At 47.9% G+C, this 20,104-nt stretch overlaps 1 protein-coding gene across 1 annotated transcript; it reads right to left on the minus strand.

Annotated features, from left to right (window-relative positions):
- Nucleotides 1-12,269: 12,269 nt before the first annotated feature.
- LOC146021387 (E3 ubiquitin-protein ligase TRIM39-like) lies at nt 12,270-13,814 on the minus strand. The gene has a single exon (XM_083155173.1). It carries the CDS (start codon nt 13,812-13,814, stop codon nt 12,270-12,272), a length of 1,545 nt encoding a protein of 514 aa, XP_083011299.1.
- Nucleotides 13,815-20,104: the final 6,290 nt, after the last annotated feature.

Consider the following 20,104-nt stretch of genomic DNA (forward strand, 5'->3'; position numbering starts at 1 on the left):
TTTGGCGCCCTACCCCTGCTGCTGCAATCGTATATCACCCTACTCCACAATTACAGTGACCGCAGTGTTTGGGGAGGTGGGCAACAAGGGGGAAGCTTGCTCCCGTAACATGCAGAGCGGAGGAGGGCAGCACCGGGAGCCCAAGCATCTCCTGTCCTTGCAGTGCCTGCTTTGCCTCTCTGTCCTCTGGCTCACACAAGGGGCTGGGAAACATAGAGAGAAGGGAGGGGACAGAGTGGAGGACATACAGTGAAGGAGGGTCAGGCTGGGGGACATACAGTGAATGGAGGCAGTGATGGCCATTCAGTGAAGGGGGAGCAGGGGCAGGCTGGGGGACATACAGTGAATGGGGGCAGAGTGGGGTACATAGTGAATGGGGGTCATACAGTAAAGGAGGGTCAGGCTTGGGGACATACAATGAATGGAGGCACTGATGGACATTAAGAGAAGGGGGGCAGGCTGGGGGACAGAGTGAATGGGTGCAGAGTGGGGTACATACATTGAAGGAGGGGCAGGCTGGGGGACATACAGTGAATGGGGGCAGAGTGGGGCACCATTCTGATGTGATTAATGATTCAAAGAATGTCAGGCTGAATGGTCAGCCCCCCACATTTTCACCTCACCAAATCTGGCCCTTGTCGCAAAAAGTTTGGACACCCCTGGGCTAGATGATAGACCAATGGAGGCATTCACAGGGCACAGCCTTTGCCATGGCGGGTGCAGGAAATGGGCAATTATTGCTCAGAGCCTTGATAGTAATAATATACAAACATAATGCAATAACCAGGGGACACTGTAACCAGAAACTCCCCCGGGGTCACTATAACCATGACTACCGCCCCAGGGACAATGTAACTGTGACTACTGCCATGGGGACACTGTAACCATGACTACCGCCCTGGACAGGGACACTGTAACCGTGACTAAAGCCCTGGGGACAATGTAACTGTAACTACTGCCCTGGGGCACTGTAACCATGACTACCGCTCCGGGGACACTGTAACCATGACTATCGCCCCGGGGGACACTGTAATCGTGACCACCGCCAATGGGACCCTGTAACCGCGACTACCACCCCAGGGAGACTAACCGTGACTAGAGCCCCAGGGACACTGTAATCGTGACTACCGCCAATGGGACCATGTAACCGCGACTACCACCCCAGGGAGACTGTAACCGTGACTAGAGCCCCAGGGACACTGTAATCGTGACTACCGCCAATGGGACCATGTAACCGCGACTACCACCCCAGGGAGACTGTAACCGTGACTAGAGCCCCAGGGACACTGTAATCGTGACTACCGACAATGGGACCCTGTAACCGCGACTACCACCCCAGGGAGACTGTAACCGTGACTAGAGCCCCAGGGACACTGTAATCGTGACTACCGCCAATGGGACCATGTAACCGCGACTACCACCCCAGGGAGACTGTAACCGTGACTAGAGCCCCAGGGACACTGTAATCGTGACTACCGACAATGGGACCCTGTAACCGCGACTACCACCCCAGGGAGACTGTAACCGTGACTAGAGCCCTGGGGACAATGTAACCGTAACTACTGCCCTGGGGCACTTTAACCATGACTACCGCTCCGGGGACACTGTAACCGCGACTACCACCCCAGGGAGACTAACCGTGACTAGAGCCCCAGGGACACTGTAACAGTAACAACCACACCGGGGACACTGTAACCATGACTACCACTCCGGGGACATTGTAACCGCGACTACCACCCCAGGGAGACTAACCGTGACTAGAGCCCCAGGGACACTGTAATCGTGACTACCGACAATGGCACCCTGTAACCGCGACTACCACCCCAGGGAGACTGTAACCGTGACTAGAGCCCCAGGGACACTGTAACAGTAACAACCACACCGGGGACACTGTAACCATGACTACCACTCCGGGGACATTGTAACCGTGACTACCACCGCTGGGACACTGTAACCGTGACTACCGCCCCGGGGACAATGTAACTGTGACTACCACCCCATAATGGGGCCAACACATGGGGCAATTCATTTTCTAAGTGATCAGACTTAATCTGACTAGATCGCTTAGAAAATGTCCCTACATTGCTCTGTGTGTAGGGGCCATAGCGATACCGATGTGCATCCCCCGTGCGACGCTATCGCCCGGCGATTAAGATCCAGCACGCTGGAAAACACTAGTTAATCGACAGTCTGGGCCAGTGTTCTACCGGAGAATACTGGCCATGACAGACCGCTCAGCACCCAGCGCTGACACATTGCTGACACAGCGCTGACACATCGATCTACATTGCTCAGACCGCTCAGCAGTGCTGCCCCGTGTGTAGGCCGCTTACGTGTTTTATTTATAAACTGGGAGCAAAAAAAAGCAAAAAGTTACCACTTTATTGTCCTTTAAACAAAGCCCAATCTGGGCGTCAGGTAGCCACAACCAGGCGCCGTTCCCATCACTTTGCACAGATTGTTTTATATACTATATAATAAACTAAATATACAATATAACGAAATAAATACTATATAATAAACTAAATATACAATATAACGAAATAAATACTATATAATAAACTAAATATACAATATAACGAAATAAATACTTTATAATCAACTAAATATACAATATAACTAAATAAATACTATATAATAAACTAAATATACAATATAACTAAATAAATACTATATAATGAACTAAATATACAATATAACGAAATAAATACTATATAATCAACTAAATATACAATATAACGAAATAAATACTATATAATTAACTAAATATACAATATAACTAAATAAATACTATATAATAAACTAAATATACAATATAACTAAATAAATACTATATAATAAACTAAATATACAATATAACTAAATAAATACTTTATAATCAACTAAATATACAATATAACGAAATAAATACTATATAATCAACTAAATATACAATATAACGAAATAAATACTATATAATAAACTAAATATACAATATAACGAAATAAATACTATATAATAAACTAAATATACAATATAACTAAATAAATACTATATATAAACTAAATATACAATATAACTAAATAAATACTATATAATCAACTAAATATACAAAATAACTAAATAAATACTACATAATGAAATAATATATTATACAATGTAACTAAATAAATACTAGATTTTGTTTTGTTCTGAACATACAATCAAGTTCCAAATTCCAAAGAGTTGGTTCCACCTAATGACCATCAGGGGTAACAGCCTAACCCCATACATACATGTAGAGGTGCATAGACACGGGACGATTTTGCCCAGCATGGACAACAATGATGGGGGAAATCTCCAGGCCGAAAATCACGGGTGTGGTACAGGGTTCCTACAGACACACTACATACACACTACATACACACTGCATACACACTACATACACACTACATACACACTACATACACACTGCATACACACTACATACACACTGCATACACATTACATATACATTGCATACACACTACATACAAACTGCATACACACTACAAAAACATAACATACATATAGCATACACACTACATACACACTACATACACACTGCATACACATTACATATACACTGCATACACACCACATACACACTGCATACACATTGCATACACACTACATACACACTGCATACACACTGCATACATACTGCATACACATTACATACACACTGCATACACATTACATACACACTACATACACACTACATACACACTGGGATCCCAATGTCGGGCTAATGACTGTCGGGATCCCGACTGTATGAACCCTGTACCACACCCGTGATTTTCGGCCTGGAGATTTCCCCCATCATTGTTGTCCATGCTGGGCAAAATCGCCCCGTGTCTATGCACCTCTACATGTATGTATGGGGTTAGGCTGTTACCCCTGATGGTCATTAGGTGGACAGTGTCTAGGCTGATAGACCCCCCATAGTCTTTTACCACCAGGGGCTATAAATTGTTACACGCTGGACAGCGGATCATCACCTGGAACCAACTCTTTGGAGTTTGGAACTTGATTGTATGTTCAGAACAAAACGAAATCTAGTATTTATTTAGTTATATTGTATAATATATTATATCATTATATAGTATTTATTTCGTTATATTGTATATTTAGTTCATTATATAGTATTTATTTAGTTATATTGTATAATATATTATATCATTATATAGTATTTATTTAGTTATATTGTATAATATATTATATCATTATATAGTATTTATTTATTTATATTGTATAATATATTATATCATTATGTAGTATTTATTTATTTATATTGTATATTTGGTTCATTACATAGTATATAAATTAACAATCTTTGCAATGTGCTGGGAACGGCGCCTGGTGCTGGCTACCTGCTCCCAGTTTACAAATAAAACACGTAAGCGGCCTACACACGGGGCAGCACTGCTAAGCGGTCTGAGCAATGTAGATCGATGTGTCAGCGCTGTGTCTGCAATGTGTCAGCGCTGTGTGCTGAGCGGTCTGTCATGGACAGTATTCTCCGGTGAGAACATTGTCCCAGACTGGCTATTAACTAGTGTTTTCCAGCGTGCTGGATCTTCATCGCCGGGCGATAGCGACGCACGGGGGGCGCACATCGGTATCGCTATGGCCCCTACACACGGAGCAATGTAGGGACATTTTCTAAGCAATCTAGTCAGATTAAGTCTGATCACTTAGAAGATGTCCTGAATCGCCCTGTGTGTTGGCCCCATTGTGGAGGGAAAACTAACCACACAAATAATCAAACAGGACAAACAAGGCCGCAAACGTCAGGCAACAACCAATACTGTAATGAACAGAAGGTAATTGAGGGTCTCGTGTCTTACCTTGTCTGCAGTGCTGCTGTGTTACAGGTGTGTGATCTACGCAGGGAGACGTGTGTGTGATTGTGTGTTTGTGCAGAAGTGCCAGGAAGTTGCAGCTCAGCACCTTGTTATCACACAGCCACAAATGCTTCTACCACCTCTGACTCGCAGATACGTGCACCTCAGTACACCCACACCTCCGCTCCCACCTGTGCACCACAACTAACTGTATGCCGACATTGTGCTGACGCATTGCTCTCCACTTTGCATCGTTACAGCATTTTGGCAGTAAAGCATCTTGAATAAAGTTATAATGCCGACATGGTTAAAATGCTCAAATCCTATTATTACCCTGTCGGCATTCTGTCTTCGACATTACACTGTTCTGCCCACATTATAGTCTGACTGTTGCTGGTCCTGCATCCCCCACACCGTGTGTGCCCATGACAAGTGCCCATACTGCCTTCCCCTTGTTCTGCATTGGATTGCCGGTACATTTCTCCACTTAGTATTTATTACTTTTGCTTACAAGAAGAGCCATTGGTTAAGCATCAATCCGCCTCGGTGGTCCGATCAGCCCACTATCGGTTGCACCAATGAAACATGCACCAGCTCTATGGCAGCTCTGTGATCGCACAGCCACAAGAAGTGTAAAGCCAGGATCGCAGCCGCCGTGACATGCTTGTATTTCAGTTCCCACACCCCAATTGCTGCCCATAAATGGTCCCATGAAATGAATAAAAATGCTTTTTTTAAAAATGAGGACCAGTGGCGGTTGTTACCTATGTGCTGCAGGACTGCAGTCCCCCGAGGTAATATCCACCACTATGCTCAGCCTTATTAAAGCCAGAAGCAGGCCAAGAGACTGTGACTGGCAGTGACTTCCTATTGGACGTTGGACCTACCAGTCACCGGCAAAAAGGCAGTCCCATTGGGAGGTGTGCCCTCCCTCCAGGACTGCCAGTCCGGGCTGTTATATGCAGAGAGCTGGCTTCCTGTATGAAGCCACTCCCTGCCTTGTCGTGAAGCCTAATTTAGCTTCTATGGGCTGCAGCTGATGCAGTTCATAGAAGTTAGGGTATGGGTATGGGCATGTGCAGTATCATCGCCGACAATGCGCTGATTCCCTCGCCTGTTATCTGCATTGTACAGATGCTGGGACCACGGATGGCAGTGGGGACTAGGAGAAACGGTGATTGTATGTTCAGAACAAAACGAAATGTAGTATTTATTTAGTTACATTGTATATTTAGTTTATTATATAGTATTTATTTATTTATATTGTATATTTAGTTTATTATATAGTATTTATTTAGTTATATTGTATATTTAGTTTCTTATATAGTATATTAATTAACAATCTTTGCAATGTGCTGGGAACGGCGCCTGGTGCTGGCTACCTGACGCCCAGTTTATAAATAAAACACGTAAGCGGCCTACGCACGGGGCAGCACTGCTGAGCGGTCTGAGCAATGTAGATCGATGTGTCAGCGCTGTGTCAGCGCTGTGTCAGCGCTGGGTGCTGAGCAGTCTGTCATGGCCAGTATTCTCCGGTAGAACACTGGCCCAGACTGGCTATTAACTAGTCTTTTCCAGCGTGCTGGATCTTCATCGCCGGGCGATAGCGACGCACGGGGGGCGCACATCGGTATCGCTATGGCCCCTACACACGGAGCAATGTAGGGACATTTTCCCATGAAATTAATAAAAATGCTTTTTTTGACACTGGGGACCAGTGGCGGTTTTTACCTATGTGCTGCAGGACTGCAGTCCCCCGAGGTAATATCCACCACTATGCTCAGCCTTATTAAAGCCAGAAGCAGTCCAAGAGACTGTGACTGGCAGTGACTTCCTATTGGAATTTTGAACCTACCAGTCACCGGCAAAAAGGCAGTCCCATTGGGAGGTGTGTCCTCCCTCCAGGACTGCCAGTCCGGGCTGTTATATGCAGAGAGCTGGCTTCCTGTATGAAGCCACTTCCTGCCTTGTCGTGAAGCCTAATTTAGCTTCTATGGGCTGCAGCTGATGCAGTTCATAGAAGTTAGGGTATGGGTATGTGCTGTATCATCGCCGACAATGCGCTGATTCCCTCGCCTGTTATCTGCATTGTACAGATGCTGGGACTACGGATGGCAGTGGGGACTAGGAGAAACGGTGATCAGCAGATTGGGAGGAGCGGTGATCAGCGGCGGGGAATGGGAGTGGCGGGGGATGCCGGCAGCGTGGCCAGTTGCAGCCCCCCTCCAACGATGAGGTATGAGCCTCCGCTGTTGGGGACCTCAATTATTTGTGTAACCTCTGAAGGAAAGTGTATGCCAACAAAATATGCTAATTACAATGTACTGGTGTTTTAAAAAAATTAGAATTAATGAAGAAAATGTTTTAGAGAATATTATGTGCCTTTACCGAGTATTTCGCGTTGCTCAGTGGGGTGATGTGGTTAGGGTGTTTCGTGTCCTGCATCCATAGTTAGGTTGCAGACTCGCAGCAGTGGAGGTGTGTGGTGTTGTACATTGTCTGTAGTCTGTAGCATCGCTGATACACTGTACAGTAGGAAGTGGTTGTGGGTAACACTAGAGCAGAATATAAATGGGTTACAGAGAGAGGCCTCCCTCTCATGCGAACCATAGGCCAATGCTGATCACTCTGTGATTGATGCACTGATCTCTGTGCGTATCTCACTGACCTGTGCTCGGATCTCACTGAACTGTACTCGGATCTCACTGACCTGTGCTCGGCTCTCACTGAACTGTACTCGGATCTCACTGACTTGTGCTCGGCTCTCACTGACCTGTGCCCGGATCTCACTGATCTGTGCCCGGATCTCACTGATCTGTGCACGGGTCTCACTGATCTGTGCCCCCCGGATCTCACTGACCTGTGCCAGGATCTCACTGACCTGTGCCCGGATCTCACTGATCTGTGCCCGGATCTCACTGATCTGTACACGGGTCTCACTGATCTGTGCCTGGATCTCACTGATCTGTACACGGGTCTCACAGATCTGCACACGGGTCTCACTGATCTGTACACGGGTCTCACTGAACTGTACACGGGTCTCACTGATCTATGCTCGGATCTCACTGATCTGTGCCCCGGATCTCACTGATCTGTGCCCGATCTCACTGATCTGTGCCCGATCTCACTGATCTGTGCTCGGATCTCACTGATCTGTGCTCGGATCTCACTGATCTGTACATGGATCTCACTGATCTGTGCCTGATCTCGCTGATCTGTGCACGGATCTCGCTGATCTGTACACGGATCTCGCTGGTCTGTGCTCGGATCTCACTGATCTGTACTCGAATCTCACTGATCTGTACATGGATCTCAATGGTCTGTACACAGATCTCACTGATTTGTGCCCGATCTCACTGATCTGAGCTCGGATCTCACAGATCTGTGCCCGAAATCACCGATCTGAGCCTAGATCTCACTGATCTAAGCTTGGATCTCACTGATCTGTGCTCGGATCTCACTGATCTGTGCCCCCGGATCTCACTGATCTGTGCCTGATCTCACTGATCTGTGCTCGGATCTCACTGATCTGTGCTCGGATCTCACTGATCTGTACATGGATCTCAATGATCTGTACACGGATCTCACTGATTTGTGCCCGATCTCACTGATCTGAGCTCGGATCTCACAGATCTGTGCCCAAAATAACTGATCTGAGCTTGGATCTCACTGATCTACACTTGGATCTCACTGATCTGTGCCCGATCTCACTGATCTGTGCTCGGATCTCACTGCTCTGTGCACGGATCTCACTGATCTGTGCACGGATCTCACTGATCTGCACGCGGATCTCAATGATCTGTGCCTGATCTCTCGGATCTCACTGATCTGTGCTCGGATCTCACTGATCTGTACACGAATCTCAATGATCTGTACACGAATCTCACTGATTTGTGCCCGATCTCACTAATCTGAGCTCGGATCTCACTGATCTGTGCCCAAAATCACTGATCTGAGCTTGGATCTCACTGATCTAAGCTTGGATCTCACTGATCTGTGCTCGGATCTCACTGATCTGTGCTCGGATCTCACTGATCTGTGCCCGCAATCACTGATCTGAGCTTGGATCTCACTGATCTAAGCTCGGATCTCACTGATCTGTGCCCGATCACACTGATCTGTGCTCGGATCTCACTGATCTGTGCTCGGATCTCACTGATCTGTGCCCGAAATCACGGATCTGAGCTTGGATCTCACTGATCTAAGCTCGGATCTCACTGATCTGTGCCCCGATCTCACTGATCTGTGCCCCGATCTCACTGATCTGTGCTCGGATCTCACTGATCTGTGCCCGATCTCACTGATCTGTACACGAGTCTCACTGATCTGTGGTCACTGGTCCCCGGGATGTAGGACTCTGCTGAAACAAAAAATTAGTTACAGTTCCATAAACTGATCTCCAAATGTGCAATATTCTTCCAGTATTCAGCACAAACCAGTGCCCCAATGCTGTCAGGTGCAGACACCCCCTGAACCCTCTTTCTTCCACCCACCTAATGGGAACAATGACAGGGAAGCTGCAAGGTGTCAGTAAAATTAGCGGTAAGTTTCTGAGCTCGGTGGTGGGAACGGAAACCAGCTCGTTGGGAGTCGAGCACAGAGACTGAGCCCAGGAAGTGAGTCATCTGTGGTATTACTGTGCTCATGTTATATTGGGTCCTATTGCTATAGGTGTGTAACACACATACATGGCATCAGCAGGGTGTGTGCCAGAAATTACACCCAGGTGTTCCGTGCAATGTACAGAGGTCCTTATAGACCAGGGGTGGGCAATAAGCAGCCCTCCAGTTGTTGATGAACTACACATCCCAGCATGCCTTGCATCAATTTTGCTATTTGGCCATGCTGAAACTGATGCAAGGCATGCTGGGATGTGTAGTTCATCAACAGGTGGCGGACTGCTTATTGCCCACTCCTGTTATAGGGCAAAACCATGTGCACCTCAGGTGGGGCAGATGTAACATGTGCAGAGAGAGGTAAATTTGGGTGAGGTGTGTAAACTGAAATATAAATTGCAGTATTAAAATAATGCAGCCAGTATTTACCCTGCACAGAAACAAAATAACTCAAACAAATCGATACTTGTGTAGTATCACGGCTCCCACGATGGGCATCGTATAGGAAAAAATTGCATCGCATTGCATGCCATCGCATGCGATGTGATGCCATTTTTCACAGAAATCATTGACGTGTTAAAATCATGTTAAATGCACCCGAAAGGGCATTTGTTACTGTACCACCCCCACTATGAAAGCCAACCCGAAGCGTGGCGAGCGCAGCGAGCCCGTGAGGGGCGGCGGTACGCGTCCTACAACCTTTTCATACCCCCACTCGCCACGCTTCGGGCTCGGTGGCTTGCTGCGCTCGCCACACTATCTTTTCTCAACTCCACGCCGATGTGGATAGTGGGGGTATGAAAAGGTTGTAGGATGCGTACCGCTGCGCTCGCCACGCTGCTGGTTGGCGTTGATAGTGGGGGTGGTACAGTGTGAAAAAAGACATTTGGGGTGCATTTAACATGTTTGCTACTAATTTAAATGCATTTGGATGCATTTGTGATCAAAATCGCATGCCATCGCATCGCATGGGATTTTTACAACAAATGCATAAAAAACCCGGAAAAATCGCATCGCATCGCATGCCATCGCATGCCACTACATATGGCATGCGATGGGAGCCGTGAAGGTATACAAGTACCCACAAATCTAACTCTCTCTGCACATGTTACATCTGCCCCACCTGCAGTGCACATGGTCTTCCTCATATAGAGAACAAATTTGTCTTGCGATCAGATCTGAATAAGGGCCATACTGCCCTTAGGTCTTGTTTTTGTAGTTTTGGATCCGGATTGATCTTTGTGTTTTGGTTTGGATTCTGTTTGGTTTATGAATGAATTGAAAAATATATTGATCATAATTGATTAAAAAAAATTGCTAAAACCCTGTAAACTTGCAATCCAAATCCCAAAATTTGGGTCCCAAGTGTTTTGAATATGAAGGGGGAAATGTACTTAGATGGGAGTTTTATTTCAGATGGAACGTTGCTAATGGCAACCAATCAGAATCTACTTATTTATTTAGCACCTTCTTGAAGATAATAGATAGCATCTGGTTGCCCATAGCAACAAGCCATCTGAAATTGACCTCTCATTTTAGTAAATTTCTCCCACAGACGCAAACTGTTTATATGCTGGACTGATAGCACCACCTAGTGTACATCATTAGAATGCAAGTATAATTGTAAAATACTGTACCAGCCATATACAGATGGAGCAGCTCTCATTGCCATCCGCAGCTCACCATCCACCAGAAGACGCTCGCATGCCCCGATCCCTTCTGCCCCCGACCTGAAGTGGATATGGGCAGGGTTTCCACTCCCCGCTGCCGAGTGCAGAGGATGAGTGCAGGGGACATGAGTGCGTATGAAATGCGCACTCATGTCCCCTCTAAGACGGCGTGAGCTGGCAGAGAGGCGCTACTTCTATAGTTACCAGTAGTGATAACGTTCCTGTTACGTTGCTAGGTGAATGGAATGTAACATATTGTACAAAGGTATTTGATAGAGGAAAAAGAGGGGGATTCACTTTCTTAAAGGAATAGGAAGAGGTGCATTTTATTGAATTATATTATTGCTATTTATAGTTATTTCTTTAATGAGAACCACAAGCAGAAATTATGCAAAAAGCAAAAAATAAAATTGAAAATGAAAACAAAATGAAATAAATGAATAACTTACATGCCATTGGTGCCACTGCTCTGTGTACGAATCTCCGCCACCTGGTGACAGCAGCCATTTTGTTGGGTTGTATCGTTAACAATGGCACATTCACATTCAGGAGAATAACACCCATGATCTGCATTGTCACATGTGACAAAGCAGAACATGGGTGTTATTCTCCTGAATGTGAATGTGTCATTTCCAGGGGAGCCTCCAGAGCAGTTGAAAATTCAAACAGGGAAGCCACATCCACTGCCACCAACTGCCATTCCTAAATGACTCATTGCCATGTGTCTCCACTATTTTGAACTGTCCTACAGCCCCACCCCTGGAGCCGACACTGGATTTCCAAACAAGGGTCAAAACCTCCCTTTAAAAATAACTTTGTTTTATGAACAAATGAAGCAAACACATTACTGAATCGGAGGGAGATCAAGTACCAGCCAACCAGCACCTAGCTGTGATTTTTCAAACCCAGCCTGTAACATGGCAGTTAGGAGCTGCTTGGCTATATCTCTCCATCCACGGCTTAGTACACAGACCTCCATCAAAGTCTCCAATCAGGTAATATCACTGTTTTTTTCTAAGCTTAATAGGCTTTTCTCATAAATACTGTCTCAGTCCACAAAATGGCGGCCTCCATTGTGCGTGACAGGAAAGTACACTTTAAATAACCCTTTGCGTACTGTGTGGTTGCATCCAGCAATCCTAGCTTTTGATTCTCAGCCAGCCGTCCTTCCACACCAAAAACACAGCATGCAGGGGCTCGGAGAAGGTGGTGGAGAAGGTGTACAGGTGTCTGATGGGGTCACACAGCTGATAGAAGGACAGACGCCCGGCCTCATAGTCCAGGTATATTCCTACTCTCTGCAGGGGAGATTCTGGCTGTAACTTTGTTTCTTTTGCCTTGTGAGACACCATGTACTCTTTCTGACACAAGCGTAGGCACCAGGACTTGTTACTCTGCCCAACACCCGACAGATCCCCCTTTCGGTCAATGCTGGCATAGGCCACCCCGACCCTCCAGTTACCAAGTTCGCTGGTCTCCACCTCCCAGTAATTTTGTCCTGAGTTAAATCTCTGAAAACTCAGAACCTGACAATAATTTTTAAATCTCTGTGGAGTTTTGGGCCATATTGCGGTCTTAGACCATGATGCGCTTTTCAAGTCCCCCGATACGGACACATCAACAGCGGCGGTGTTTACATCCAGTAATATGTCCTGCACATGGAAGCCTCGTTTTACACCGGTCACAATGTTAGAGAGGGCTGTGTGTAAAGTCAGAGAGATAGAAATGTCATCTAGGTTATCCACAACTTGGGCCTTTCTGTTGGGCCAGTCTTCGACGTCCGCTCTACCTGCTTCCCGTTCTTGCAAGACCACTAGAGGATCTGTCACTTTGCACAGTTCCTTTATGTAACACATATTCCGGGACAACTCGTCCTTCTTTATCTCCAAATGCTGGATGAGATCGGTGACCGAGAGTGACACTTTCTCTCTCTGCCTGGAGATGTCACTCAAGATTCGTTCTTCTAGAGCCTTGAGCTGTTCCCTGAGGTCTATAAACAAGGCAGTGACCTTTGCTGTGAGGCCAGTTGCCTTCTCCTGAATGTCTCTCCGGTGATCCTGCAGGCCATGGACACTCTTTTCGGTCTCTTCTCGCTTTGAGGTCAGTTTGTCCAGAATATGCTTCAGTTTCTCTTTCTTCTTCTCAGATGCCTCCTTCAGAAGTTCCACCTGGTGCCCACGGTGTTCTCCAAACACACAACACGATACACAGATACAGGTAGTGTCCTTGCAGCAGTAATACTTCAGGATCTCATGGTGGGTGGCACATTTTCTGCTGTCCATGGAACTGGTGGGCTCCGTGAGGATGTGGTCCGTGGACTTACTGTGGACACTCAGGTGCACCTCACACAGAGAAGCTTCGCACATCAGACAGGTCTTGACTGCTGGAACAGGTGAGTGGACACAGTAGGTACAGAAGATCCCGGCCACCTTCTTCTCAGGCTGAGTAGATCGGAAATGCTCCACTATGTTGCAGAGCTTCATGTTCCGGCGCAGCGCAGGACGCTTCTGGTACTCTGCTCTGCATTCCGGACACGTATGAACTCCAGACCCCTCCTGGGCGTCCAGCACGGATCTAATACAGACCAGGCAGAAGCTGTGGCCACATCTCAGGGTTGCTGGTTCTGTGTATATATTGAGGCAGATGGAGCAGTTCAGCTCGTCTTTGAGATCCGCTGATGCCATTCTGCCAGGCGGGAGCAGGAATGGGCACGAGAGGGGCTGTGGAAGGGAGAGAAGCTTTAGTTTCAGCTCCTTAACCTGTTAAAGGCACGCAGGCTTCAGGTTGCAGAGTCCTGGATCTCACAGCTGTTTCCCCTGGTCACCAAGCCGTGATTACCCTCTCGCAGTGAACCTGATCCGGCCTGTCTGCGTCTGTGTGTACTGTACATGGGTGGCACACTTACTATAGTATGGGAGGATTTGGGGGCTCTGAAAACAAAATGTATAAATATTGCAGGGACACAAAGTTCTGGTATATACATTTCCCAACACAGCTTCTGGGGATGGTGTATAGAGAATGGTGCAGAATAAAGGGGTATAACACAAAAAAACTAATTATAATCCATTACATATACAGGGGTTTGATACGAAATCCCGACCGCCGAAATCCCGACAAGGGGGGGACATGGATCCCCCCCCCCCCCCCCCCTTGCGGGCTCGCTACGCTCGGCACACTAATTTATTCTCCCTCTATGGGTGTCCAGAAAGTGTTGGGATTTCGGCGGTCAGGATTCCGGGCGTCAGGATTTTGAATGCCGGGATTCCGATCGCCGGGATTATGACTGCATCCCATATACAGTGATGTGTTTCTCATTCATTTATGTGCAGATTTGTAAAAGAAATTGGACATTTAAGGCCCGATTCTGGTTCACTCACAAAACACATTTGGGGGTTACTCTGGTTAATTCGCACCCCGTCCGTTCGCATGGGGGAGCAATGTATTGCGTCTACACATATACAGACGCATGTGCAGATGCAGGGTGCAAACAGGGTGTTTGCCAGGGACACACACCCAAGTGGGGCGGTGAGCCGGGGGAGACATCACCACTTCCTCCAGAGGGTCCACACATAGACTGGAGAGTCACTTTTATATGCGGGCACCTTTGCCATCATACGACGGTCGCCAACCATCGAATGATGTGGGTGGATCGCACTAGGCTGGGAATGGATGGTGGCCATTAACAAACCAAGGGCCTGATTCTGGTTCACTCGCAAAATTTTCTCTCTAATGAACAAAACCATGTGCACTGCAGGGGGACTGACGTAACATGTGCAGAGAGAGTTAAAGTACAAACCCCACTCAAAGGTAACTCTTTCTGCACATGTTACATCAAAGCCCCCCCCCCCCCCCCCCCCCCCCTGCAGTGCACATGGTAGAGATAGGTAGAGATAGAGATCTTGATTTTGCGAGTGAACCAGAATCTGTCCCATAATGTATCAGTTTCCCTGCAGCAATAGGTCATTTGCAGCAACATTGTTTCAGCAAAGTAACTAGTTCTAGCACAATGCTGATTTCTGTATTGAACAGATAAGCATGTTGGCAGTGTGACGGTGCGTACACACAATACAATTCCTTTAAACAATAAGCACAATCATAATATTCTCAGCGATATTATCACGCATGTTGTGTGTACGCGCTAATGGCCGATTCAGACCCGTTGCTGCGAATTCCCAGCACTAGCGATTATTGGACAACAGCGGGATCTGTCTGTACAAAGGAAAGCCTTCGCTGTATGCTCACAGGGTGATTGACACCCTGCCACTTATTTACCCTTCAGGTAATCTCAACCCTTTTTGATCCTTATTGCTTTGTAAGGATATCAATATGCCTATCCCAAGCATGGTTACATTGTACTACTGTATTTGTGTCTACCATCTCTGATGGGAGGCTATTCCACTTATCTACTACTCTTTCTGTGAAGTAATTCTTCCTCACATTTCCCCTGAATCTTCCTCCCCCTAGTGTCAGTGCATGTCCTCGTGTTCTGCTGCTCCTCTTCCTGTGAAGAATGTCTCCCCCTGTACCTTCCTCCCCCCAGTGTCAGTGCATGTCCTCGTGTTCTGCTGCTCCTCTTCCTGTGAGGAATGTCTCCCACCTGTACCTTGTTATAACCCTTGATATATGTGAAAGTTTCTATCATGTCCCCCCTTTCCCTTCTCTGCTCTAAACTATACATGTTAAGATCTTTTAGTCTCTCTGGGTACATTTTGTGATGTAGGCCATGCACCATTTTAGTTGCTCTTCTTTGTACAGTTTCTAATGTATTTATATCCCTCTGAAGAGGGAATCGGTACATCTATTAGAATGAACTTAGGTCTACAGTCATTAGGTCGACCCCACTAGGTCGACTGGCAGGAAGGTCGACTGGTCATAAGGTCGACATGGGTTTTCACTGTTTTTTTATCCGAATGTCGACACAGTCGACATGGACACAGTTGGCAATGAGAATCGGACCCTCGCATCGCTTGCTTCGCTCGCCATGCATCGGGCACGGTGGCTCGCTTCGCTCGCCACAGCTTTAATAACCTCCTCCACGCCCTAGTGGATGTTTGGGCATGAAATACCGCCTGTCCGCACATGTCGGCTCAAAAAACAGTGAAAAACCCCATGTCGACCTTATGACCAGTCGACCTTCCTCATGTCGACCTTTATGCAAATTTGACCTTAAGTCATGTCGACCTTGGCCCATGTCGACCTTAAGTCATGTCGACCTTCCTGCCAGTCGACCTAGTGGGGTCGACCTAATGACTGTAGACCTAAGTTCATTCTAAAAGATGACCGCATCCCCTGAAGATATGGTCTCCAGAAGTGAACACAGTCTCACAGAAGTCTCCTCAGACACCCGTGACTTGTACCAAAGGCTTTGTCCCGGCCCGCTGGGCCTGCATAGGGACACATACTGTAACTACGGAGTGACTATAATATTACTGGTGACAGCACATGGACACACTGCACTGTGATATTAATCAGCCCAATAGTGTCACTTCAGGACCCCACTGCCAAGGTATTGGGATTCCAACTAAATTGCAATGTCAGCAGCCAGGAGACCACGCTGAGTGAGTGACGAGAGGAGACAGATATTCTTAGCCCAAACTTGCTCTTTAAAAGTTAGGTACAGAAATAGACTGCAGTGTATACAGTAATACAGGCAGAGTCCCCTGTCCTCAATCTGTTTACAGCCAGGGACAAACATGGATTATATTATACAGTATATACATCATCTGTCATCTCAGCACCTGATTACCTCAGGGTTGCCTACTTTGGAAAAATCATTTCAGGGAGAAAAGTAATCGCATGGGGGGCGGGCCTTGCGTCTCCAGGGGGCGGGCCTTGCATCACCAGGGGGCGGGCCTTGCGGCGCCAGGGGGGGGTTTAATCTGCACTTCCTTCCATTGCACCCCATTCAGTCTTTCCTGGCTTTTATCTGCACCCCCTTTCCTGTCATTGCTTTTATATGCACCCCATTCACTGTTCCCTGGCTGTTATCTGCCCACCTTCCCTTCTCACTGGCTTTTTTTGCACCCCAAAGACCTGCCTTTTAACTGCACCCCGTTCACTGTTCCATGGCTTTTATATGCACCCCTTCGCTGCACCCTGGATTTTATATGCAGCAATGAATGTAGCAACCATAACGCCTGCCCGCCCCCCAAATATTACCAGCACCCCCTTCACTGCACCATGTCTTTCATCTGCCGCAATGAATGTAGCAACCGTAACTCTGCAGCAGGAGTGTGGGCTCAGTGCTGGGGATGTGCGGGCTCTGCTGAGGGTGTGCATCTGTAAAGAAAGAGACAGAGCCATATACTTACATACGCATGCTGCACGGAAGCCTCCTTTCGCTTTCTCCCGCAGCTCAAGCTCAGAGTCAGCTTCACTTCCGCGGTCCGCGATGGCTTCTGCGCAAGATAACGGCGATGACGTTGCCAACGTGATGACGCGGCGTCATTGATGATATCTAGCGCATGCGCAGTAGCCAATGTGGAGAAGCGAAGCGATGCTGCGGGAGAAAGGGGCTCTCTTCCGGGAGTCCGTGAGATATCCCAGAATTCCGGGAGTCTCACGGACATTCCGGGAGAGTCGGCAATGGTGGATTACCTGAAATAGTTCGAGATTCCATAAAGCAAAAAAGCAAGTCATTTTGGGGGAAATTTACCAAAATGGATTCGTAAAAAATAAGTGTATTCGTAGGCAGAAATACACCTATTTTTTACACATTTGTATTTTCGGGATTTACAATCCCGAAAATACAACAATTCGTATTCCTAATGATGGGACATTCGTATTTGTATTTACAAATACGAATGTCTACACCATCGATAGGATTCGACAGGAATCACCATTCAAAAAAATGGTGGTTCCTGATGTACTAAGCAGCCGTACTGATAATACGGCTGCTAAGTGGTGTAAAACACCCACGCAAATACGACAGGAAAATACACCTTGCTTTCCCTGTCGTATTTGCTTTAAGCCTGCACGGATCAGTCAGATCCGTGCAGGCTGCAGTGTAAAAAATATAAAAAATAAATAAATTTAAAAAAAAACCAGCGTGGGGTCCCCCCCACAGCCATAACCAGCACCAGACTGACGGAGCCGGGGCCGGTAATTAAAAACCAGGGAACCCGACAAATAGGGGTTCCCCGATTTTTAACAAACAGCCCCAGGCTCCAGGTCCGGGGCTGGTTCCCAAAATACGGGGGACAAAATGACTAGGGGTCCCCCGTATTTTAAGAACCAGCCCCAGACCAAACCAGCCAGCAGGGTAATGCCACAGCCGGGGGGAGACTTTTTATACAAGTCCCCCCGGCCAAAGCATTCAGCCCTACCGACCAGCCAGCCTGGCCAGGGGCCCTGGGGGAGTGGGGACAGGGCCGGTGCAAGGGTCCATGGCACCCTAGGCAAAACCTCTGCCAGCCGCCCCCCCCCCCCCAATTATTTATTTATTCCGTGAGGGGGGGGGGGCGCGCGCACACGCGCACACACATTTTAACCCACTCCCCCAGGCAGTTAACCCCTTGAGTGGTGAGTTTTGCTGGGGCAGGACAAACCTACCAGGGCAGGTTTGTCCTGCCCCAGCAAAACCCACCACAGGAATTTGTAGGCTTCCCCCCTCACCTCTGCTCCGGCGTTAGTACGCCGGAGCTTCCATGCCGCCGCTGCGCTGTCCCCCTTGCCTTTGCCGGCGCCTGTCACTTTCAGCAGTGACGTCGGCTGCAGGCTGGGGGATGATTGCGGTGGCTCGGAAGGACTCGGGTGCCTGAGCGCTCCCGAGTCCCCCCGAGCCGCGCCGACCATCCCCGAGCCTGCCGCCGACGTCACTGTAATATGAGTGACAGGCGGCTAGCGGGACGGGCGGCTAGCGGGGCGGGCGGCAGGGGATCGCCAGACAAAAAGGTGATGGCGAGGACGGGGAGGGGACGGGGACAAGGTTTGTGGCGGGGGGTGGGCACTAGAGGTGCTGCGCCAGTGGTGCACACCTGGACACCACTGGCGCACACCTAGTGTATGAAGGTTAAGTGGCGCCCTCCAGCGGCCAGCGCCCTAGGCAGCTGCCTAATGCTGCCTAGTGGTAGCTCCGGCCCTGAGTGGGGACCATACTTGCCTACCCTCCCGCTTCTAGCGGGAGGCTCCGAGATTTTACAGGAGCCTCCCGCTGCCCCGCAAGCTCCCTCTTACCTCCCGGTTTTTTGGACCCCCATCCTAAAAAGACAGACTGCGCATGTGCCCATCTTGAAATGGTGGGGTCGGACCCTCGGGGAATACATCACAGCCGGCGTCGCGAGCTGAGAGGAAGTCGGGAGTAGGAGCGAGTGAGACCTCAGCTGACAGCCAGGGCTCTGCACTGCTGCGGCTGGCCCCACCCACCACGCTCAGAGCAGCAGCAGCCAGGCTCCGTGTATCAGGGGTACATGCCCTGCTCCTGCCTCTTCCTGCTCCTAAGCCTGCCTTCAGTGAGCCTAGCTGCCTGCTCCACTACACTGCCAGGTCCCTGCACCTGCACAGGAGGGAGAACACAGCCAGGTGAGAGCTGTATCTCCTGGGGCAGTAGGGGCTGTATAAAATGTGTGTGTTATTTAGGAGTTGCCTGTAATTTAAAACAGAGGTTCTAATGGCTTTAATGGTTTAATAATAGCTCTACTATGATTTGGGGGGGATGTGTAATACTGTATAAGTGTGTGTGTGTGTGTGTGTGTGTGTGTGTGTAATGTAACAGCAGTGTGTGTGTGTGTGTGTGTGTGTGTGTGTGTGTGTGTGTGTGTGTGTGTACTGGCTGTAATATGGTGTGCTGTGTATAATTTAATATAATGGTGTGTGTGTGTGTGTGTAATGTAATAGCAGTGTGTGTGTGTACTGGTTGTAATATGGAGTGCTGTGTATAATTTAATATTATGTGTGTTATGTTATGTGGCAGTGTGTGTATGGGGGAGCAGTGCGTAATGCAGGGCTCAACGAACCCCAAGGCCAGGTCACCATG

This window comes from Crinia signifera, chromosome 7 (genome assembly GCF_055691185.1).
Source record: "Crinia signifera chromosome 7, ASM5569118v1, whole genome shotgun sequence".
Classification (NCBI taxonomy): Eukaryota; Metazoa; Chordata; class Amphibia; order Anura; family Myobatrachidae; genus Crinia; species Crinia signifera.

Excerpts from the sequence above, each read along its gene's own strand:
- LOC146021387 (XM_083155173.1), bottom strand. The coding sequence starts at position 13,814 with ATGGCATCAGCGGATCTCAAAGACGAGCTGAACTGCTCCATCTGCCTC.